This window comes from Scyliorhinus torazame, chromosome 21 (assembly GCF_047496885.1).
Source record: "Scyliorhinus torazame isolate Kashiwa2021f chromosome 21, sScyTor2.1, whole genome shotgun sequence".
NCBI lineage: Eukaryota > Metazoa > Chordata > Chondrichthyes > Carcharhiniformes > Scyliorhinidae > Scyliorhinus > Scyliorhinus torazame.
Window position 1 is genome coordinate 30,263,488 of NC_092727.1, and position 25,579 is coordinate 30,289,066.

Here is a 25,579-nt window from a genome sequence, read left to right on the forward strand (position 1 = left end):
GTGCTCTGGTTTCCTCCCACAAGTCCCAAAAGACGTGCTGTTAGGTAATTTGGACATTCTGAATTCTTCTTCTGTGTACCCGAACAGGCGCCGGAGTGTGGCGACTAGGGGATTTTCACAGCACTTCATTGAAGTGTTAATGTAAGCCTACTTGTGACATTATTATTCACTCTTTGAGATCATTTATAGTCTTTGGGTCGTTTATGCTTTTTGGAGTCATTTATACACTTTGGGGTCATTTATACTTTTTAGGGTCATTTACACTCTTTGGGGTCATTTATACTCTTTGGGGTCATTTTTGCTCCTTGGGAATTATTTACATTCTTATGGATCATTTATATTCTTTTGGGTCATTTGCCCTCTTTGGGGTAATTTATGCTCCTTGGGGGTTGGGAGGCAGGCCGTTTCCATGACGACAGTGGGTGGTGCTGCGGAGAAAGGGGCCGTTCTGCGGGGAATCGACGGGCTCTGAGGAGGTGAGGGGGGCCGAGGGAAAGGGGTGGTTTGAAGCTAATTCTGTTGAGAGGGGCGAGGAGGGGAGAGGCCGCCTATGCTCCTCCCGGGCGGCAGGAGGGTTTGGCGGCCGCCGTCCGGCCTGGGGGTGGAGGCCGCTGATCTGCTCTCAAAGTGTCTCCCGGGACTGCCCGCAGCCTGCTGCTTCCCGCGGGGGGGGGGGAGATATATAAACCGGTTGTTTAAGGCAATTAACATGTCAGAAATAAAACTAAACATCAAGCAGCCTCTTCAGAGATCGGTTGCCTCGTCGACAAGTTCAGAGCTCCTGACCGACTTTGCATTAAGATGAAAATAAAACTGGGAGTTTGCCAAGTTCGATGATGTAGAAGTTTCCATGCCTGCAACAGAGAGAATTTTTTGTTCCAGTAACAGTGACAGCTTCATTGCACTCTTTATAATCCTGCTGTGCTATTTTATAGCACCTGCAGTGGATGGGTGAGGCTCAGATCAGTGTTTGCCAGTGTTCTCTTACCCAGTGCCAGAGGCTGCCACGTGCCAGTTACCTTTTTTAATGGGATGTGGGAGAGCTCAGGTGAGCTCCCGGCCACTATTAAAATAATTTCACTTCGACTGTACTTTGGGACCTGCTTGAGAATATTTTAAACTTGCTTCTGCAGTTACTTCGCAAAATGATCTCCTTGAGATCCTCTTGGGTGTGGCTTTTCATGTAGCCTCCTGGCTTCTGATTTGCACTGATGTGAAGTAAAAGCAGGAAACTTTGGAACGCTCAGCAGCAGGCCCAGCAACACCCGTGGCCAGTGAAACAGGACTAACGTTTCAAATCGATGACCTTTCATCAGAACTACCTCTTTGACCAAGCTTTTGGTCACCTGCCCTGATGCCTTCTTCTCTAGCTCGCTGTCAAAAAATATTATTGATGACACTCTTGTTTAGCATCACCTTGGGATGACTTACTATATTAAAGGTACAATTAAGTGCAATCAGCTGTTCTGATGGCAGAATGGAACAATGTTCATTGGTAAAGCCACTAATAATATGTCACCCATCACCAAAGATCTTAAGCTGGAAAGCTATGCTGTGGGGATCACGGCTGGACTATTATTGTTAATTTGTGAAAAACTATTTGGATTCAGAAAGAAAATGTAATTTGGTAAAATTCACGGAAGATGCTCAGCTGGGACAAGTGAGCAGCTGAGGTAGCCAATGAACTATAGGAGCATCCAGATAAAATTTGCGAGTGGGCAGAGCAATGGCAGATGAAATTTATACATTGGGTGAAGAATCAGAGACACACTCACTCGATGAATAATAATAAACTTAAAAGAGAGCCTGAAACGTGTTGGCAGATTTGACAGTACATATATTTATCGCAGAATTGCAACCAATATAGATGACATTAAGCAATGTTACCAAATTAATAAAATTTAACTGAGAAAAAATGACTAACAATTGCATCACAAAGAAAGGTAAAAATGAGGGAGGGCTCTGTCCGTTCTGTGACAGAATTATAGAAATAGATAGGCTGGATAAACTTTGGACTGTATGGGGTTGGGGCCATCTAAAAACATATGAATTGAATGAAACAGAAAATATAAACCTGGAACATTATTTTAGGTTAAACCTTCACCGCATAACAAGGTGACATGGGTGCAAATTAGCAAAAAGCACAATCAAGACTTCTATCAGGAAACACTATCACATAAAGAATGATCGACATTTGAACTGGCATTCAGGCTCATGCGAAACTCTAAAACTAATCAAGAAATGCTATGATTCTGTGATTTAGGTAGTTGTGGGTTTATATGAAAGGATTGAGGTTGTTGGATAAAATGGCCTCATTCTTCTGTACTTCCTTTGTGCTGTAACTGTTATAATTATTTCCATGCCAATTTTTCACTTTCGTTGAAAGAAATTAACTCCAACTGGAGTCTGGTTCGGTGGATGCCAGCGTCTCTTCAATACCTCATGTTATTCATATATGAACTTATTGTCCTAGCAAACCTCCCAAACCCACAACCACTACCATCTAGAAGGACAAGAGCAACAGATACCTGGGAACCCCACCACCAGGAGGCCCTCCTCCAAATCACTCACCACCCTGACTTGGAAATTTATCGCCGTTCCTTTACTGTCACTTGGGCAACATCCTGGAACTCCCTCTCTAACAGCATAGTGGATGTACCTACACCACAAGGACTGCAGCAGTTCAAGAAGGCAGCTCACCACCACCTTCTAAAGGGCAACTAGGGATGGGGAATAAATACTGGCCTGCCCAGTGACGCCCACATCCCCTAAATGAATTTTGAAAAAAGCAATCAGGATGATCACAGCCAGATCCAATTCTTATCCAATGGTCAAAAATCCTATCATTAAGAATCCAAATTTTTTAGGCTATTCTACCATGTAATTGGTTTATCTTTGAAGTTATCTTTTACTTATAATTAAAAAAGAATATAATTGACCTGAAACGTCAACCCAAGCTAGTATCTGTGCGAAACGTACCAGAAACTAGGAGGTTTGACATAGGTCTAGACTCATTTCAGAAGGGGCAGCAGGAGGGATGTTCAGTTGGCCACATTAAAATAGGAAAAGGAACAAACAGGTTTCCACTATCATTTCCCGATTAAACAACCTGTGACCACTTATTGTTCTGGCTTAAAAATGTAAAATGGTTTCTTGGGAGGTCTGCATATGTGAATCCATATCCTGGAATGAGAAGAAAGCCTTTAGAGAAGAGCAAAAACCAAGGGAAAGGAAATCTGATGAATTGTGTCCTAATGAGTTCTCTTCTGTTGGAAGTACTAACAGTAGGCATTCCAGTTATTTATTTAGTTAAAAATGTCTTAGTCACATTTATGTTGTCCAGTTCCTTTAAATATACCAAATCGATACTGACTGGAATCCGATGAAGAGTAATCTGCTACGGCAGCTCAGTTTTTGTTTTCCTTTCCCAACAGTGAGTGGAAGCATGACTTCACCTACTATTGCCTCATTAAGGTGGGGAGAAATGAAAGTTGAGGGTAGTGACACTCTGTACAAGGATTGTAAAGTTTGGCCAGGAGGAAACCGAACTTGGGACTGGAGAGAGACAGGAACTCGTGTGAGTAGAGATTTGATCTGAGATGCTGAAAATAATTATAATCCAGCAAACTACATAGTTTGAAATGGTGTAATGCTATATTGTCTGCTGGTGGATTGCATGAAGGGACTTTGTTACCCACATGGGAAGGGTTTCAAGTAGAACAGTCCACTGTGAACACTGGTCCATAGAGTTGCTCTGTAGATTTCATGTCTAGATCTTGTAATGTTTGCAATGGAATCATGTACCTCAAATTCAAGAATATTCTTATCAAACAGCAACAAAAGTGATGACATACAAACAATGTTCACCTTAAGCAATAGACTTGAAATCTAGGAGAAAGGAGGTATTAACAAATTAAAGACACTTCAAGCATATAGCATTAAACAGTGGTATCCTACAGCTAAAGAAAATCACCATAGCAATGGAAAGTGGAAATAGTATTGGGACATATATTCAAGCTTTGTAGTTCCATTACTTTCAGCCTTGTTAGATCATACCCACTTCACATGCTACACAAAGCAATTTTAAAATCCTTATCTTCATATTTAGTTGCCTCATATTTGACTGTTTGCTTCTCCTCTCATCTCTTTAATTATCACCCACTACTTTTCACTGTGCATCGCCAACTATTATTTTAGTCACCTTGCTCCTACCCTCTGGAACTCCTTCCCAACCCCTTTGCCTTACCTCCTTCCTCTGAGTTTTCAGAGGGGGTTGACTAAAAATGTAGTAAGTAGACTTCTGAAAACTCGGAGGAAGGAGATATGGTAACCTCAGACACTAACATGGGTTCATTACAGAGTGTGTACTTGACCACAGTCATCTTGTGTGCTGAAAAGGGACATTTTGTGTTAATGAGAACATTGGGCAGAATTCTCCCCCCCCCCCACGCCGGGTGGGAGAATCGCCTGGGCGCCGCGCGAGTCCCGCCACGCCGCCCCGGCACCCGCACACGATTCTCCCACCCCCCAAACCGGTGCGGCGAGAATCACAGCTGGCCGCTGGGAGAATCGCCGCTCGCCGTTTGTAACGGGCGAGCAGCGATTCTCCGGCCCGGATGGGCCGAGCGGCCCGCCCAACACGACAGGTTCCCCCCGGCGCCGTCCACACCTGGTCGCTGCCGGTGCGAACAGCGCGGGAATGCTGGGGGGGGGGCGCGGCCTGTGGGGGGGGGGGGGGGGTTCTTGCACCGGGCGGGGGGGGGGGGGGGGGGACGGGGACCTCAAAAGGGGTCTGGCCCGCGATTGGTGCCCACTGATCGGCGGGCCGGCCTCTCTGAAGGAGGACCTCCTTTCCTCCGCCGCCTTGCAAGATCCATCCAACATCTTCTTGCGGGGCGGCCACGGGGAGGACGGCAACCGCACATGCGCGGGGTGGCGCCGGCCAACCTGCGCATGCGCGGGTGACGTCGCGCCGCGTCATTTACGTGGCGCCACTTTTACGCGGCGCCAAGGCCCAGCACGTGTAAATGACGCAACGCTGCTCCTAGCCCCCGGGGGCGGGAGAATAGGGGGCTGGGAGCGGCCTCCGACGCTGGAGTGAAACACACCGGTTTTCACTCCGGTGTCGGTACTTAGGGCGAAATTCTCCGTTATCGTCGGAAAGTCCGCCGATCGGCGCAAAAAACGGCGCAAATCCGACTTGCGTCATGTCGCAAAAATGAGTCGATAGTCTCTGGCCCGAAATGGGCTAGCAGCGACGTAACGGGATCCGCGTTTGCGCAGTGGTTCACGCCGTGCAGCGTCATACGCGCTGCACGGCATGACGGCTCATAAGGACGCGCTGCTCCCCCCCACCCGACCGGAACACCCGACCGCAACACCCGACTGGATGGCTGGCCGTCGCTCAGCCCCAAGGTTCGAGTCACGCGATGTGGAGGCGCTCCTGGACGCGGTGGAGCAGAGGAGGGACGCCCTGTATCTGGGCACGGCCGCAGAGTTGCCCAACGCCACAGCCGGCACCTGTGGAGGGAAGTGGCAGAGGCCGTCACCACTGTGGCCCTGACACCACGGACAGGCACCCTCCCCCATATCCCCCCTATCCCCCCCTCCCCCATATCCCCCCTCCCCCATATCCCCACCCTCCCCCATATCCCCACCCTCCCCCATATCCCCCCTCCCCCATATCCCCCTCCCCATATCCCCCCTCCCCCATATCCCCCCCATATCCCCCCTCCCCCATATCCCCCCCTCCCCCATATCCCCCCCTCCCCCATATCCCCCCTCCCCCATATCCCCTCCCCCATATCCCCCATCCCCCATATCCCCAAGTGAATCCAGCCCTAACCTTAACCTATGCAATGCACGCGCAACCAATGGCGTGCATTCATATACCTGCCTAACACTGTTGCCTTTTACCCCTGCCCCCCCCCCCCCACAGGAGAAGCGCGCACACAACAATAGGGAGCATGTGAGGACTGGAGGAGGGCCCGCTGATGAGAGGCCACTGACCGAACACCAGGAAAGGGCCCTGGAACTGGCTGGCGGACCTGAGGACCGGGAGGTTGCTGATGCAGAGGTCGGGGGCGTACTAGCAAGTGAGCCACCGACAGCCCGTCCCCATATCCCCCCTCCCCTATATCCCCCTCCCCCGTATCACCTGATCACTGCCTGATGTCTAACCATGCATGCTTTATTGTGTATCGCAGGACCAAACGTCTAGGCACCCATCCCCGCAGATGCAGACCCCCCGCAGGATGCCCCTCGGAGACCACAGGAGACGGAGAGACCCGCACCCTCCAGCATGCGACGCCCGCAGGATGCCCCTCGGAGACCACAGGAGACGGAGAGACCCGCACCCTCCAGCATGCGACGCCCGCAGGATGCCCCTCGGAGACCACGGGAGACGGAGAGACCCGGACCCTCCAGCATGCGACGCCCGCAGGATGCCCCTCGCACACCACGGGAGACGGAGAGACCCGGACCCTCCAGCATGCGACGCCCGCAGGATGCCCCTCGCACACCACGGGAGACAGAGACACCTGGAGCAACAGGGAGACGACACCCCCGTCACGTGCGGGAGCGACCACCCAGCAACGAGGGGGGCAGCCACAGGCCCCCGTCACATCCGAGTCAGGACACCACTACCCAGGACACCACTACCCAGGACACCACTACCCAGGACACCACTACCCAGGACACCCCTACCCGGGACAGCACTACCCAGGAAGACGAAATACCGGACAGTGACTCAGAGTGGATGGGTGGAGACGAACCCCCACCCCAAAGTGCCATGGACTCAGAGTGGGACGAAGAGCACGACACAACGCCACTGCTGTCACCAACACCCTCCACCATCGCAGAAACACTCACCACGGTTGGGCACTTTAGTGATGAGGCGTCTGGTACACTCACTGGTGCGCACAACACAGCCGTCCCGGTACAGCAGGTGGAGGTAGGAGCAGCAGAGGGACCGGGCGGTCGGAGGGCAGCCCAGCCCAAGCGAACATCTGCCGCCCAGATGGATCCCGGGTTCCTGCAGTTACCACACCCACACATAGATCCGATGCAACCACCGACCCGGAGACGAGCGAAGAGGGTGACGGGCGGCTTGCGGCGGCTGCGGTCGCAGGTGGAGGAGTCCACCCGCGTCCAGGAGCTGGGAGTGGTGCCGGTCATGCGTGCCACCCCGGCCGACACCGCACGGGTGGCGTCCGCGGTGGAGGCAATGGGTGCGACGGTGTCAGACATGGGGAACGGTTTGCGAGGCCTGGGGCCTTCCGTGCAGGCGGCGTCTGTGGCCCAGGAAATGGCTGCCCTCTCACAGGAGGCCATGAGCCAGTGCCAGCGCCAGATGGCAGAGGCGCTCAACGCCATAGCCCAGTCTCAGCAGGCCATGGCCCAGTCTCTGCAGGCCATGGCCCAGTCTCTGCAGGCCATCGCTGAGGGCATCGGCGCCAGTGGCCATGTGCGAGCCGGCGTCGCACTGTCACAGACAGGGTTTGCCAACCGCCTGGGCTCCATGGCTGCAAACCTGCAGACCCCTGTCGATACCAGCACGGGCCTCCAGGACTGGCAGCGGCAGATGTCGGGGGGGCGTCGGATGGCCAGTCCGTTCGCATCCCCCACCCATGTAGAGGCCTGGGGGCCATCGGGCACCCCGAGGGAGGAGGAGGCGGTGTGGTCTGTCCCGGCTCCCTCTGTAGGGGAGGTCCGTGTACACCGCGACACCTCGGACTCCCCCCCCCCCCCCCCCCCTTCCGTCCCAGGTGCGTCGGGTGGGCAACGGGCAGGACAGGCTGGCAGCTCGCCATCCCAGTCGCCCGGGCCGCAGCCTGGCCCATCTAGGCCAGGACGCCCCAGGAAACGGCCGCCAAAGGGATCCAGTGTCAGAGGGCAGGAATCACAGGAGTCCACCTCCAGTTCTGCTGTACCGTCTGGGGAACCACGTAGACGTAGTCAAAGGGCCCGTAAGGCCAAACAATTAGACACTGAGTAAGTTGGCACGGGTGCAGGGCACAGATGAGTTTTAGGGGCTAGGGCACGTGCATGAACTCCTTTGGTTATTAAAGTCAATGTTACACCTACCGAAGCTGCCTTTGTGCTCTGTCCAAAGTGCGCGGGGGTGTCATGTACGTTGAGCGCAAGTGTGTGTGTGAGGGGTGATCTTACCTCAGCCCCAGGTGAGTCTGCCCCCTTCCCCCTGGGCAGCCATCAACATCCCCCGGGCAGAGGACGGGACCGTGCGCTGCAGTGTCACAGCCGCATGCAGGGATGGTCCGGGTGGATGGTGATACTGTGGCCATGGGTCAGACATAGTCCAACGATGTAGAGCCAGGAGCTCACCGCAGGGCGGGTTGTCATCAACCTCCATGGCCTGCGATAGACACGCGTCCACCCGCAACTGTGTGAGCCCGGCCCGTTGTGCCGCAGGTGGATCGGCAATGGGCGGGGGGGGGTGGGGTGTGCATGCGGGTGGGGTGGGTGGGGTTGGGGAGGGGGGTGAGGGTGCTGGGTGGGTGGATGGGTGGGGGGTGGGGGTGATCGGCTGTTGCCATGGTGTGCGGTCTGTGGCCATACTACCCGATTCCCACGCCCATCTAGTCAGTGAAGCGGGCGTCTATCAGTCTGTCCCGTGCCCGCTGGGCCAGCCGGTAACGGTGGACAGCCACCCGCCTGTGTCTACCCCGTCTGCCCTGACCATTGCCCCCATCCCCCTCATCTGGGGAGGACTGGGCCTCTTCCTGCTGCTCCTCCACTCCGCCCTCCTCTGCCTGCGGCACATCGCCCCTCTGCTGGGCTATGTTGCGCAGGACGCAGCACACCACAATGATGCGGCCGACCCTATCTGACCGATACTGGAGGGCGCCCCCAGAGAGGTCCAGGCACCTGAAACGCATCTTCAGCACGCCAAAGCACCTCACTATCACTCCCTTTGTCGCTACATGGGCATCATTGTAGCGGTTCTCCGTCTCATTGCGTGGCCTCCGTATAGGCGTCATCAGCCACGATCGCAATGGGTAGCCCCTGTCGCCCAGCAACCAGCCCCTCAGCCGGGGATGACGTCCCTCGTACATGCCGGGGATGGATGACCGCGACAACACGAATGAGTCGTGTACACTGCCTGGGTGACGGGCGCAGACATAGAACATAGAACATAGAACATACAGTGCAGAAGGAGGCCATTCGGCCCATCGAGTCTGCACCGACCCACTTAAGCCCTCACTTCCACCTTATCCCCATAACCCAATAATCCCTCCTAACCTTTTTGGACATTAAGGGCAATTTAGCATGGCCAATCCACCTAACCTGCACGTCTTTGGACTGTGGGAGGAAACCGGAGCACCCGGAGGAAACCCACGCAGACACGGGGAGAACGTGCAGACTCCACACAGACAGTGACCCAGCGAGGAATTGAACCTGGGACCCTGGCGCTGTGAAGCCACAATGCTATCCACTGTGCTACCGTGCTGCCCTATGTGCAGGATCATCATGCGGTGGTCGCAGACCACCTGTACGTTCATCGAATAGGTCCCCTTCCTATTAGTGAACACGGCCATGTTATCTGCAGGTGGCCGCACGGCGACGTGCATCCCATCGATCGCGCCCTGGACCATGGGGAACCCGGCCACGGCAGAGAAGCCCACGGCCCGGGCATCTTGGCTGGCCCAGTCCACGGGGAAGCGGATGTAGCGGTGCGCCATGGCATATAGAGCATCTGTCACTGCCCGGATGCACCGGTGCACCGATGTCTGCGATATGACGGACAGGTCCCCACTCGGTGCCTGGAATGACCCCGTTGCATAAAAGTTCAGGGCCACCATAACCTTGACGGACACGGGGAGAGGGTGTCCCCCGCCAGTGCCACGCAGTGACAGGTGTGCCAGCAGGTGGCAGATGTGTGCCACGGTTTCCCGGCTCATCCGGAGTCTCCTCCTGCATTCCCGGTCCGTGAGGTCCTGGTATGACTGCCGGGGCCGGTACACACGGGGCGCCCTCGGGTGCCTCCGTTGCCGTGGGGCCGCGACGTCCTCCTCCCCCTCCTCGTCCTGTCGGTCAGGTGTCCCTCCAGCCTGGGCGGCTGCCACCTGCCCCTCTGCGGCAGCCTGCGCCGCCTCTCTGGCACGCTCCTCCTCCTCCTCCTCCTCATCCAGGGCAACATAGACAAGAGCGGCTGCCACCACGGCGGCCAACATCGCTGGATGATCTGAAAACATGACGGCCTGGTGGGGGGGAGGGGAACGACGACATGTCATCATTGCCCATATCCCCTCCTCCCCCCAGCCAGGTGGCATGGACCGCATGGGTCCAACTGTTGGAGGCTGGCACCTGGCTAGGTGGACCAACTCACTTGCCCTCCCATCTCCCTCCTCGGCACGGACCCCCCCCCCCAACCTCCACCCCAGCACGGACCCCCCCCCCAACCTCCACCCCGGCACGGACCCCCCCCCCAACCTCCACCCCGGCACGGACCCCCCCCCCCAACCTCCACCCCGGCACGGACCCAACCTCCACCCCGGCATGGACCCCCCCCCAACCTCCACCCCGGCACCGAACCCCCCCCAACCTCCACCCCGGCACGGACCCCCCCCAACCTCCACCACAGCATGGACCCCCCCCCCCCAACCTCCACCCCGGCACGGACCCCCCCCCCCCCCAACCTCCACCCCGGCACGGACCCCCCCCAACCTCCACCCCAGCACGGACCCCCCCAACCTCCACCCCGGCATGGACCCCCCCCCAACCTCCACCCCGGCACGGACCCCCCCCAACCTCCACCCCGGCACGGACCCCCCCCCCCAACCTCCACCCCGGCACGGACCCCCCCCCAACCTCCACCCCGGCACGGACATCCCCCCCCCAACCTCCACCCCGGCACGGACCCCCCCCCCCCCCCAACCTCCACCCCAGCACGGACCCCCCCCCCCAACCTCCACCCCGGCACGGACCCCCCCAACCTCCATCCCGGCACGGACCCCCCCCCAACCTCCACCCCGGCACGGACCACCCCCCCCAACCTCCACCCTGGCACGGACCCCCCCCCCCCAACCTCCACCCCGGCACGGACCCCCCCCCCCAACCTCCACCCCGGCACGGACCCCCCATCCACCTACCCGGCACGGACCCCCTCCCGGCACTCCCCCGGAGCCCAGCCTACTCTAACCCCCCCCGCCGCACACACACACACACACAACCCGAGACACACCTCTCCTCACGCATTCAGACTGCGGCCACGCCATTGCCTGCCCAGAGCCAACCTCCCAGGCCGTCACTCACCTCCACGCTGGTCGGCGTGAGCCTGGAGCACCGGGTCACGCCGATGAAAAGGAGGTTTAATTTACGTCGACGTGAACGGTCATCACGTCGACAGGACTTCGGCCCATCCGGAAGGGAGAATATCGGCAGGCCGAAAATCGGCTGCCTTGCGCAGACCCGTGACATTCTCCGCGGCAGCGGCGACATTAACGCCCCGCCGACTTTTCTCCCTTCGGAGACTTCGGCAACTGGCGGGGGAGGGATTCACGGCGGCCAACGGCCATTCCCCGACCCTCTGGGGGGTCGGAGAATGACGCCCCTGGTCTCCCGATGGGAGAATTGCGCCCATTGTATCTTAAGATGTACTTTGTGAGCCAGGTTAATATTTAAATCTGCATTCAGAAGTCTACTTACAACATTTTTAGTCAACCACTTTTTTGACTGAATGCATTTTACCTTTATGCATTATTCCTTTTGTTATGATCACAATTGAAGATAAAACTGGACAGGAAGGTCCCAGAATGGAACCCTGACTCAAAAGACCATTTTTCTTTCTAAAACGTGGAGGAACAGAGTTATAGGACTGCTAATTAGTTTTTAATTAAAAAAAAAAAATTCAGAGTACCCAATTATTTTTTTTCCAATTAAGGGGCAATTTAGTGTGGCCCATCCACCTAACCTACACATCTTTGGGTTGTGGGGGTGAAACCCACGCAGACACGGGGAGAATGTGCAAACTCCACACGGACAGTGACCCGGGTCCGGGAGCGAATCTGGGTCCTCTGTGCCTTGGGCAGCAGTGCTAACCAATCGTGCTGTTGGCCTACCTTGGTCTGCTTTCAAAGCCAGCTATTTAGCCCAGTGTGCTAAACCAGCCACAGCTAGCAATGTAAATGTAAATCCCTTAAAACAACCTTTGTTTTTCTAACACTTGTGTTTGTGCATTTTCATTTATTCAACATAGTGGCATTCTGCAATGTCTTTCTGACATATCAAATTTCATATGAGTGCAAGATTTTTGGTTGAAATAGATCTGTGTGTCCAGTGTGGCAATTTGTTTTCCTGATATACTTTAGAAAATGTGTCCAGAGAATCCAGAACACTTTAATTTTCTTTGTGAATCCAGTTCGCTTCAAGGGTTATCAAACAGTCTTAAACATGATAAGAATCATATGGTAAGAACTGCTGCCATTTTGAGTTTCATTCGGTAGTTTTAGCACTTGTGTATTGGGTCAGACTTTGCAAATATTAACTTACTAGCTTTTTCAAGCAGAATTGAGCCCGGATTATTAAATTCTCAATATATATTCCAGGAGTTTATTTGTGTGAGTCAAATCAAGTCTCCAGAATGGCACAGGTCTCACCTCCCAAACCCATGACCATTACTATCTAGAAGAACAATGGCAGCAGATACATGGGAACACCACCATCTGGAAGTTCCCCACAAAGCCACTCACCATCCTGACTTGGGAATATATCGCTGTTCCTTCACTGTCGCTGGGTCAAAACTCTGGAACTCTCTCCTTAAAAGGCCTGTGGCTAGTACACCATATGGACTGCAGTGGTTCAAAACACTTCTTACCACCACCTTCTCTCGGGCAATTAGGCACGGGCAATGAATACTGGCCTAGCCTGCAAAACCCACATACTGTGAATGAATAAAAAAAGCCAGAGAACAGAAATACCGTACAGTAGGATACACCAAAACAAGAATTGAAAGCTTATACAATAGTTTAATGTGAAGGTTTCAGATCACTGAGGCTGTTAAAAACCACAACACCAAGCAGTCAAACGCGGTGCCCATATAGAATTTGATAGACTCTGAAGACGATTCATGAATTTAAAAAAAGTTTATTTGTCATGGAACTTGTTAGGATCCTGGAAAATAATCCAACTATTCAATTTTTAGAGCAGTGAGGAAACATTACTGCACTACAGGAGTGAGAACACTGACCCATAGATATATTTATGTGAAAACAAACTTTAATTTAAACATAGAATTAACAATATTAACAACAAATAAATATCTTTACAGTTAACAGTTACAACAGTTCTTAAGTAAATGAGAAAACCTTAGCTTACTTCCTAAACCTGCCTCTATGTTCCACTTAAGCAGACCGATATATTTCAAATACCACTCTTGAATGAAGTTAACAACCAGGTTTCTACTTTCTTTACTCTGTGCAGAGTCTTTGGAGAGAATACCTTTCAGGAGCAAACTGAAATACTTCTGTTCTGATGAGAGTTCTACGACCAACTGAGTTTTCAGACAGACCTGGTTCCTCTCATTAACTACATCATCTGTACCCAAAGCATAAGGCATTATTCTTACAAGATGTCCCTTGACTTGTTTACCTTGGACCAAACACAATACCCCACATAGATGATCTACCCCCCCCCCCCCCAGGGGTCCTTCAAATGTAAACAATATTCCATTAGCTAGCTATCTGTAAACAAGTTATTGGTTCTCAAGATCTAGTCGCGGAACACTTCACCTGCAAATCAATAATTTACCTCACATTTGCAACACCTTAATCACAGCTCTAGCAGCCATATTGTCCGTATGCATCTTAACCCAGGTTCTAATAACATTACTGCAAAAAATATAAAATATGACAATTTCTTACATTCATCACTAACTGTGGTTTATACCTTGAATGTTGTACCCATGTTCTTCCAGCATACACCTGGAGTTCAGCCAGCTGATGTTAATGAAATTGTAAACAAAGGCATTCGGACTCTTGTAATTGGAAGGGGGATGGATGAAGCATTGCAAGTAAGTACCTTTTAAGAGTAACATTAAACAAAATAAATCACCAAACTTCACTTGTTTGTGTTTTTGATGAGCCATTGCTTTTCTTGCAATGTAACTTTTGCACCAGCCATTCAATGGGTCATTTTTCAGATTTGTCATAAAAGTGTTCCTTTGACAAGAGTGCTTATATTAAACATCTTGAGTGTGTGTACCTGTCTTGGAAAATAATTAGGTGCTAACTTAGTATTTTTAACAAAATTTATCTGAAACATTTCCTGGATGTCAGTTTTATTTTTGGGATGTGAGCGACAGGCAAAGCCAGCATTTATCATCCATTCCTAATTGCGCTTGAGAAGGTGGTGTGAGCTGTCTTCTGGCAGCCACCTGTGCAGTCCTTGTGATGTAGGTACACCCACAGTGTTTATTCAACTTTTCCGCTCTTTGATACAACTGAGAGGCTTCTTAGGTGATTTCACAGGGTAGTCACATTGATGTGTGCCTGGAGTCACATGTAGGCCAAACCAGGTAAAGGTGGCAAATTTCCTTCCCATTCTTGATCTGCTTTTGTAACAATCTGGTAGTTTCATGATCTCGCATGACACTAGCTTTTTATTCCAGATTTCTTAATTAACTGAACTTAAATTTCTCCAGAGTTTGGGATTGAAACTCATGTCTCCAGAGCATTAGTCCGGGCATCTAGATTGCTGGTCCAATAACATTGCCATATTGCCACCTGATAATAGACGGCGTCTGAAGATAAAAGATGGGTGAGAAAATACCTTCAGGCTCATGCACCACGTTGCCACATTTCTAGTGATGCTAGTTAGTAACATTCTCACCTCTTAATGCAAGGGTTGTGGGTTTAAGCTCCACTACAATTTATGCATATAATTTAGGCCAGCCTTGTCCAATCTTTTTGCTCGATTGGTATGGGGGGGGGGGGCACATTTACATATTTTCTCGCTCATGGGGCAGATGAGGTCATTTTGGAATGATAAGGTTCAATAAACTGAATTTTTTTTTTTAATGTTGAGGTTTAAAGGAAAGAAACACTTATTGAGCAATGTCACAACAATAAATTAAGTTTAAAAAGTGTAAATAATATAAATCTGCAGGGTGTTAGAGGGTCAGTGTATGTGGGTGGGTGAGTGGGAACGTGTGTACGTGCTGGTATGCCATGGTGAGAATGAGTGAGAAAACTGAAATTGGACATTTGACTCCACACACTCACTCAGTGTCTTGCACTCACCCCCACATAATCACTCTGTCTCGCAGTGCCCTCCACACACTCACTCGCACACCCCCACACACACTTCCCTGAGCACAATGTGACCTCACTCTCCCAGAGCCAGACGTTACTTCGTCCTTCCCATTAAAGATGATAGTTGACACCACCAGAGGTCTGGAAAGCCCTCAGTTCTATGCAGCCAACAGCAGCCCCCCCATCTCCGATGCATCCACCACAAACCCCCCCCCCAAGTCTGCCACCTCTAAAGAGGCAACAGCATCCCCCCCCCCCCCCCCCGACCTGCTCTGACCACCCTCAAACCTTTCTGTCTCTCTCAAATATTCTCTCTCACTCACACACTCACTCTCACTCACTCACTTTCACACTTTCACTACTCTCTGTCACTCACTCTCACACACACTTCTCTCACGAGATATTTAATGTGCAATATTGGTTTTAGGTGCCTCAAGAGACACTGTCTTTCATCAGAAGTAAAGGTATTGATGCTGTGGTTCTACAAACAGAGAAAGCTGTGCAGCAGTACAACAAACTGGTGAAAGAGGGGGTCGCTGTCGGAGGAATCTTCCATTCAACTTGCTGAAGCAGCTGAGTCGGCAGTTCGTGGACACAGAATAGTTAGTTATGTTCAGATGCTCAGCTTTAGCATTTTGTTTTTTATTAATGCAAGAAAAAGCAAAATAACCACATAAAATTTGTGTTCTGAAAAATAGAGTGGATTCTGAAAACCATTTAAACAATTAACGTCATTGATTTCTACTGAAAAGATGATTTGGACTGTAGTGAAACAGTGCTTGATTATATTTTCTGTTTGAGTGGTTAATAAACATTCCTTGTGGGGCGGCACGTGGCACATTGGTTAGCACTGCTTCCTAATGCGCTGTGGACCCGGGTTCGAATCCCGGCCCTGGGTCACAGTCCCTGTGGAGTTTGCACATTCTCCCCGTGTCTGCGTGGGTTTCACCCCCACAACCCAAAGATGTGCAGGCTAGGTGGATTGGCCAAGCTAAATTGCTCCTTAATTGAAAAAAATAATAATTGGGTACTGTAAATTTGTATTAAAAAAAAAAAATATTCCTTGTCACATCCGTCTGAAGTGGATGTTAAACTCTATTATATCATTTCTGACCTTGGCTGTTGCATGCATTGGCTTATAGTCAGTGCTATGAATATTCATCTTGTATGTATATAGCCCAGAGTAGCGTGTACTAGCGTGTTTGTTATGTGTGCCTGGAATTGAATCTGGGTAACGAAGGTAACAATAAGACCAAAATGGCTTTCCTGCAAATTACTAATAACTTACAAGTCAATGAATCCAAATACATTTTAACTGTCCAATTGACCACCAGATGTAGCCACGGCAAGTTCTTTGCCATAGCCCTCCTTCAGGATGGTCAAGCGTCAAGTGGCAGAAAACCCTCACACAATAATGATTCCAGAAGCGCTTATACAATTGAGTACAACCATGAATAAAATATCATCTAAATTAAATTAAGTCTTTAAATTTCCCACATTCCACAGTCACACGTGTATTCCATCACAATCACCTCATAGAATCGTAGAATGGTTAAATCCCATTGAGTCCTTTTTGATCAAACAGCAACTAATGACTTCCCAAATATCACAGTTAAAGAATTCTGAGGTGTACACAAAACTGTACAAGCTGCTTTGTCACATGTGAGTTTGTTTCACATTTCCACAAAAAAGCTAGCTGCAAGAGATGTAGAAACAGAACATTCCATGTGAACTGCTGGGTATTTTCTATCTTAACTCATTTACATGTTTGTTTACAGACACAAACATAAATACTTTGTCCAAGAAATAACTGTAAAAATAAAATAAATGCACTAATTTTTCTCAAATTTAGAGTACCCAATTCCTTTTTTTCCAATTAAGGGGCAGTTTAGCAAGGCCAATTCACCTACCAGACCCATCTTTGGCTTGTGGGGGTGAGACTCACGCAGACGTGGGGAGAATGTGCAAACTCCACAAGGACAGTGACCCGGGTACGGGATCTAACCGGGTCCTCGGTGCTAAGCACTGCGATACCGTGCCGCTCTAATTTACTAATTAATGGTAGGAAGAAACAGCTGAAATAAACCGTAGAGGATTGAAGGCCTAGAGTTTGGAGAGATTGACATTTAGGTCAAATTCAAATAGATTTAAGTTTCAAGTTGCTTTGACATTTAGCTCACCAAGCCTGGAGTAATTGAGGTAACAACATGACCTAAATTACTTTCCTGCAAGCCACTTGTAATTTGGAAAGCAATGAATCAACTACAGTTTAACTGTCCCCATCAGTGAGCGCCAGCCGTAGCCATGACAACTTATTTGCTATAACTGTCCTTAAGGATTCTGGAGCAGCGAGAGCACAGAAAGCGCTCACATCAGTAACTCAGTATGATTTCCAGCAGGAAAATATACTCCTGCTTTAATAATAGATATTGTGTATAATTCATCAATTTGCTGTGAGTAAAGAAAATAGTTTGGTTGAGAACTCTGCTCTCTTATCAAGTGGGTAAGGGTGTAGACTCTTGGGAAATGGTCTGTCGCTTGCAGGTGACACGCTTCCTGGTTTGTCTGCATGACTAGCCTGCCCTTGAACAAATTTGTTTTTGTACATTGCGAAACACCACTCTCGATGAAGGTGACCTGAGAATAATAAACAGGAGATATTTTCAAAATGTGAAAGCTATAATCAGCTCAACCGGGTAAACACAATACTAAAAACGTATGAAATAGGAGCAAGAGTAGACCATTCGGCCCATCGAGCCTGCTCAGCCAATCAATAAGATTGTGGCTGATATTTGGCTTTAGCTCCACTTATCCTGCCTGCTTGTTTTGACTTCCTGGGAGACCAACAATATGTCAATCTCAGCCTTAAATATATTCAGCGATGGAGCACCCACAACACTCTGGGGTAGAGAATTCCAAAGATTCACAATCCTTCAGGTGAGGAAATCAATATTCCTTTCTCCTCATGCTATGCCCGCATTCTAGATTCCCCAGGCAGCGGAACCAGCCTCTGTGTCTACCCTGTCAAATCCCTTCAGAATCTTGTGTATTTCAATGAGATCACCTCCAAGCATTGCCACAAAGTAAAATATTCCATATAGAAAATATGACTTCAAAGGTTTCCTTCATCTCAAGTGTACTAGTTTGCACAAAAAACTTACTTTAAAATAAATTGATGCACATAGCAATATAATCTGTACAGTCTGTGTTGACTTAAGTTTACCAACCAGGAGTTACTGTGTAAAAAAAGTAAAATACGGTGGATGCTGGAGATCGGCAATAAAAACAGGAAATGCTGGGAAAACTTAGCAGGTCTGGCTGACCTGCTTACTGTGTCCTGTTCTTTGCAACATTTAAGTGGCACCTTAGCCCATGTGGTGGCGCTCTTACCTCTGAATCTGAATTTTGAGAGTGTTATGATGATGGACAAAAAAAACGTGGAATGAAACACAAATACTGGACTCTTTAAAAAGGCCTGAGTTTTAGATCTTAAAATGAACACAAGCTCTGAAGGTGTCTGAGAATGTACAGCCAGCCACTGACAGGAATGGCTGTAGGGGGTTTCTGAAGGGACAATGCAAACCCTCCCTGCGTTTCCAGCCAAGGTATTTCTGAAAGCATCCAAACACTGATTACCATCTCTGGTAAAGACAAAGGAACATAATGACTTTTTCATCTCAAGGTCTCTGGATGATTACCTTCTTAGGCCAACTAGTGGAGTCCTGGTCCAGTGGAACACAGAAGGAAGGGGGTTAAGAGCTCCCGAGGCCTGCTTGCTACTGGCCTGCCTGTGTGCATCTTTCGGTCTGTGCGTGCGTGCTATGAGGAAAAGTAATTGGAAGTTTTTCACACCGAGGGTGTGTGATTATAGTAACCAAAGTAGAGTCCCTGCAAAAATAGCCATTTTTTTGCAGGAATATCTAAAAACTCTGACTAGGGAAGTCAACCAGCCAACAAAGGATCACAGCTGGAAAAAGAACTGAAGTCTTTATGCCAAACCACAGAACACCTGAATCGAAGAATCGACTATTCTACAGAAATCGACTATATTTGAATCAATTCTCATATCCAATCTGTATGAATGTAGATGCATGCATTTTACCATTTCTCCTTACATTTGAATCATTAATAAACTTACTCTATCTTAACTCAAGAAAGCCTGTTGAATTGGCTCCTTTTTAAACATAACAATTGGGTCTGGAAAAGGTACCCAAGGGAAAGGGAGACTTTTTCGATTAAACCTTGTTGGTACCAGCAGACAGGGAGCCAGTCATCCTTCCTCACCCAAGTTGGTGACAATTTGGGGTATCCCAGCCAGATGGTAACAAATTGAGGGGTTTCGCCCAGATCAACAACTTTTGGAGAACCTCACCTGGGGCTGGTCAAACGATTCAGTCCCACTACAGACTTGTGCACATAATTAGGGTGTACCTCAGCACAGTAATGAAGTAGTATTGCCGAAAATACTTTAATTTTTAAAAATAAATTTAGATTACCTAATTTTTTTTTCCAATTGAGGGGCAATTTAGCGTGGCCAATCCACCTACCCTGCACATCTTTGGGTTGTGGGTATGAAACCCACGCAGACACGGGGAGAATGTGCAAACTCCACAAAGACAGTGACCCAGGGCCGGGAATTGAACCAGGGTCCTCAGCGCCGTAGGCAGCAATGCTAACCCCTGTGCCACGTGCCACCCTAATTTTATTTTTAATTAACGTGGATGTAAAATACTCTCTGAGCGTAAATTTCTATCCACCAACGTTCCTCCCTCAAACAACAATACCAAAAATACTGGGCGCGATTCTCCACTCCCACGCCGGTTGGGAGAATCGCCTGGGCGGCCAAAATTTTCCGGGACGCCGGTCCGACGCCCGCCCGCGATTCTCCCAAGCGGTGGGATCAGCCCGGTCGGGTTTCGCGGGCCACAGGCCGGAGAATCGCCGGAGACACCCAAAATGGCGATTCTCCGACACCCCCGCTATTCTGAGGCCCGGATGGGCCGAGCGGCCAGGCCAAAACGGCGGGTTCCCCGCGGCGCCGTCCACACCTGGTTGCTGCAGTCGTGAGCGGTGCGTGAACGCTGGGGGGGCCGCCTGCGGGGGGGCGAGGGGGGATCCTGCACCGGGGGGGACCTCAGATGTGGGGTGGCCCACGATCGGTGCCCACCGATCGTCGGGCCGTCCTCTCTGAAGGAGGACCTCCTTCCTTCCGCGGCCCTGCAAGATCCGTCAGACATCTTCTTGCGGGGCGGACTTAGAGAGGACGGCAACCACGCATGCGCGGGTTGGCGCCGGCCAACCCGCACATGCGCGGATGACGCCCGTTATGCGGCGCTGGCCGCGTCTTCTATGCGGCGCCGCTTTTACACGGGCGACAAGGCCTGGCGCATGTAGATGACGCGGCCCCGATCCTAGCCCATTGTCAGGGCCTGAATCGGTCAGGACTGGGGCCGTTTCGCGCCGTCGTGAACCTCGACGCCGTTCACGACGGCGCAGCGAATTCGCCGCGGGAGTGGAGAATCCCGCCCGCTTTTCCTGATTCTGACTCCTTGCTGCACAAAAGTTATCTGCCATTTTTACCCACCTGACAATTGTGATTGTATTTAGACATAATTCGGGTACATAAAGCGCATTGGTATGCCTTTAAGACCTGATGAGACATAATTAGAGTTTTTTTGTGAAGTCAGGATGGTCTAGATCCCAAAATATTTAGCAGGAGCAGAACTGGCCTAAAAACTGAGATTTATGTAAATAAAAATTGAAGATTCTGCTACCATTATCCATTTGTGTGAAACTGCAGTGCAGGAAAAGCATCTCCCACTTGGACATGAATTCTGTGAATCAATGTACAATATTAATATTCAAGAGCATAGATGTAATTTTCCATTACGGAAGCACAAATAAATCAAGAATCTCATCACAAATAATTAAATGCTTTTCGATGAGGGGGGACATTTAAGTCGTTCATAGACTCTTGCAGCACAGAGGAAGGCCTTTCAGCGCAATGATCCTGTGTCAGTTCTTTGCTGGAGCTCTTGATTTAATCCACACTCCTCTTTTCCCTATATCTATTATTAAAGCAGGAATTTTTTCACTTTTGGTTATTTATCCAATTTCCTTTTGAAAGTTATCATTGCATCTCCTTCCACCATTCTCTCAGGCTGTGCATTCCAGATCATAATAACCAGTTGTGCAAAAATGCTCATCTAGCACTGGCTCTTTTGCTAATTATGATTAATCTGGTACTGATCCATCTGCCACTGGAAACAACTTCTCCTTATTTACTCAACAAAATGCTCCCTGATTTTGAACACCTCTATCAATCTCTCCAATCATCGCTGCCTTAAAGAGAACAATCCCAGCTTCTCTAATCTCTCTGTGTAACTGAGGACCCTTAGTCCTGGTACCATTCTATTAATTCTCCTCTTCACCCTCTCCAAGGCCTTGACATCCTCCCTAAAACGTGGTGACCAAAATTGGACAAATCCTCTAGCTGAGGCCTGACCAGTGACTTATAAAGTGATGGGCCCTGTACTCTTTAGCAGCTATATCATCTTGTCATGGTGCCATCAAAGTTCTGTCTGCAAACCCATGTCTCTCTGTTCCTGCATCCAGGATGTACCATTTTGTTTATATTACCACTCCTCAATCTTCCTTCCAAAATGCAACACTTCAAAATCCCAATGTTAAATTTCATCCGTAATGTGTCTTCCCATGTCACCAGTGTGTCCATGTCTTCCTGAAGTCTGTTGCTATAATCTTCGATGTATACTACCTTTTTCAGTTTTCTGTCATTTGTAAACTTTGAAATTATGTCTTGTCTACCCGAGTCTAGGTCATTTACATATATCAATAAGGCCAGTGATCCTAATGCCGACCCCAGGGGGAACATCACAGTTTAATTTTCTCCAATCTGAGAAGCCACCATTCCCCACTAACTCGCTGCTTACTCTTAACCAATTTCCTATTCGTGTTGCCACTTGAAAGTCCATATACTATTAGGAAAACCAAGGTTTCTAAGGGATTTTTTATTTGTATTGGTAAACATTAGAAATAAGCTATTGTTTTAGGTGTATTTAATTTAACGTTTCTGTGCCTGGCAGTATAAAACCTAGAGTTAGATTCATGCTGGACAACGATGTTTGTATGTGCGGGGATTGGTTAAGTTCCATTTGTGTTCTATTGTGCTTAGAGAGCGCTACGGTGTGAACAATAAATGGAAGTGAGTCAGTGCTTAGCAATGGGAGGCCACCTCCAGAGGGAAGGGCTTTCCTTTTTCTTAGTTTTAACTGGAAGCCAGAGCAGTTGGAGCCAGGTCACTGAGGAGTGATCAGCTCTCAACACTGCCAGGTGAAGCGGGACAGGCCAAGGGATTGCAAAGATGTCGACTTCCTAAGGAACAAGGTACAGTCCAAACAACCAGGGAATTGGGACAGAAGGACCATTTTAAAAGCCTGGAGTTAAGTGAACAAGGAACTGAGGTATTGTTCCGAAGAATTCAAGGAATAGTAAACAAAGGACTGGATTCTCTGTTTCGGAGATAAAGTCCTTCCACCGGAGTAGAATCGCCTCTGGTCTGGGCTGGCTATAGGAGCGGCGCCCAGGAGTGTTTCCCTCCCTCTCCCCTGCCATGCTAATTTATGCATGGAGGAGAGCATTCGGAATCCCGGTATCAGACCAACATTTTGGGTGGACAGCTTGATACCGAGGTCCAGCGGCTGAACCGTTCCCTCCCACATTTCAAATTTCACCCCTCCCCCATTAGCGGGTAGGGGGTACCTTCCGCCCCCCCACCGTAGGAATTACTGGTCAACCCCCACCGTACGCACGCATGATGGTGACCCGACCCCCTCCACCAATCCTCATCACAGACAATGCCTCATAGTGACTCTTACATCAGGTAAGAGGTAGTGATGGTATGACCATAGCAGAGACCCCCCCTCCCTCCCCATCCTTCTCAAGGACTCGTCAATTATACCGTTATGGTTTTTTATTATGCTTTCTGTGTATTCGGCTGCCTGCCCCCATCAACTTCTTTGACTATACATTAACATATGTATATCTCAGGAATCTTCCCACTCATCTACAATATGTTTCTTCTCCACAAGGTATTTTCACTTGATTATTATCTAAACTGCCATTTTAAACTCGTTACCAGGAGAGACACATACAAATTGAGGCTCTTTGAATACTGTCTATGCTGTCTCCAGGCAGATTCATTCCATGCCCCACCCCTTTTTAAAAATGAAGTTTTAATTTGAGAAACATTTCATTTCTCCACCTGTCCCTTTTTAGTTCCATCTTATTAAATATTACAAAATTCAAAAGCACGAATAAACAGAAAAATATCCCAGAAAATTTCCCGCTGTTCCCAAATTCTTTTTTTACTCTGGATAAAGCGTCCACAATGACGTTTTCCCTCCAGGCCACATGTAAGATTTTTTAAGTTACACGGCTGCAATAGCAAACTCCATCGAATGATCCAATTTTGAAATTTCTCCAAATGTTTGTAACGGTTGTGGTCCTTATTATCGCTGCTGGCTTGCTGCCAACATAAATCGCAAAATGCTGTAACACCAGTCCCAGACTTGAAGTCTCTTTTCTGGGGGTGAGTTCCAGGAATCCCCACATGGCTTGTATCTTTGTATCTCATAGTGCCATTTGACCAAGTCTCACTCTATGTCCAAGATATGAAAGTTTGGACCTGAACAAATTTGCTTTACGCTCAGTTCCAAACAAGTTTGGCTTTGTCTAAGCGGTCAAACAGCTCCTCTATGTGGTATAGGTGCGCTTCTCACTTCTGGTTCAGCATCAATAAGTCATTACTGTATACGGCACAGTGACGCCATCCTCAAATCGCTCTGTTTGTGACCTTTGAACAGTGGTGGGAGTATTATTCCTCCTCAATTCCTTCGCTTTGTATTGATACAGTCCTTGGGGTGTCACACAAACGGCGATCGCCTTTATAATAATAATCTTTATTGTCACAAGTAGGCTTATATTAATATTGCAATTAAGTTACTGTGAAAAGCCCTTTCCAGTCAGAAGTGCTTGCCCATAGCCCTTAAGCAAGGGTATGTGGGTGATGAATTGCGACCATCCAACGCTTTTGAAGCCGTCTTCCAAACGTGGAATATGAAACAAGTCCCTCTGGTTTATGGCATTCCTCCACCTGTAGTCCACGCATAATCTCTGGATTTCATTTGGTTCGGGCACCATTACAATAGGGGAGCTCCAGTCACTGGAACTCAATTCAATTACATCAGTCCTGAACATATACCCAATTGCCTTCAGTACATGCGATAACTTAGCTGTATTTAGCCTAAATGGATGTTGTTTGACTGGAACTGCATCCTCCTGTGGCATGCACTGCTAACGCCGTTATACCTAGGTTAGTCCCGTCAATATATTCAAGAGACGGCTAGATATCGCACTTGGGGCGAATGGGATCAAAGGTTATGGGGCGAAAGCAGGATTAGGCTATTGAGTTGGATGATCAGCCATGATTGTGATAAATGGCAGAGTAGGCTCGAAGGGCCAAAAGGCCTCCTCCTGCTCCTATCTTCTATGTATACATTTAAAAGACTGCTTTAACTGTCAGTTTGCTCCAGGTGCTCTAATCTGGGAGATAACATAACCACTGAATTAAATGTTCCAGTACTTCCTCAGTGTTCACCTGCATTATAGGGAAGTCACTGTTAGAATTTGACCACTCATCTTCCCCCTGCTTCATTACTAACAAGTCCTGCTTGCTCTCATCTCCTTCTAACCCAAGACTTTTAAAAAATGTTCACTTGAGACACTGTGTGATTTGTTCTATCTGGGGTGCAACAGCTAGTTTTCCTCACTTACTTTCCTTTCAATGTACCACGGCCCACTCATTCTAGCTTTCAGGGATGCGCCTGACATGGTTAACAACAAGAGCACTCTCTCTAGTTTTAAAACTCTTGAGTCTGGGCCTTCGTATAAGCCCTGGCTTTTACTTCCTGCTGGGATGTCTTTAAATCTGTTACCTTTGAGTCACTGGGTTGTAATTCAACCAACCTCTTTCAATTGAATACATTTGCCTCAATTTCTGTGTCTGTCTCATTGTCATTCAGCTGGCTAAAATTTACATCATGTAACCTGATCTCACTGGTCTGACCCTGGGCTCGCATCTTGTTTATGAGCCTCTGATTACATCACCGGTAATCCAGAAATACTACAGGGGGGTTTGTTTATAATTTCTCTGTGGTATGATTCTCTATTGGCTATTCGACTACAGTTGGCATCGTTACCATCTGGGATCCTGCAATATCATTCCCAAGAAT

The 25,579-nt window shown here is 49.1% G+C and overlaps 1 protein-coding gene across 1 annotated transcript; it reads left to right on the forward strand.

Annotated features, from left to right (window-relative positions):
- Positions 1-356: 356 nt before the first annotated feature.
- Positions 357-19,426, forward strand: LOC140398238 (mth938 domain-containing protein-like). Its single transcript, XM_072486662.1, has 4 exons — positions 357-476; positions 3,435-3,577; positions 13,934-14,029; positions 15,697-19,426. Exons 2-4 carry the CDS (start codon positions 3,446-3,448, stop codon positions 15,835-15,837), a joined length of 369 nt encoding a protein of 122 aa, XP_072342763.1. The 5' UTR covers positions 357-476; positions 3,435-3,445; the 3' UTR covers positions 15,838-19,426.
- The last annotated feature ends 6,153 nt before the right edge of the window (positions 19,427-25,579 follow it).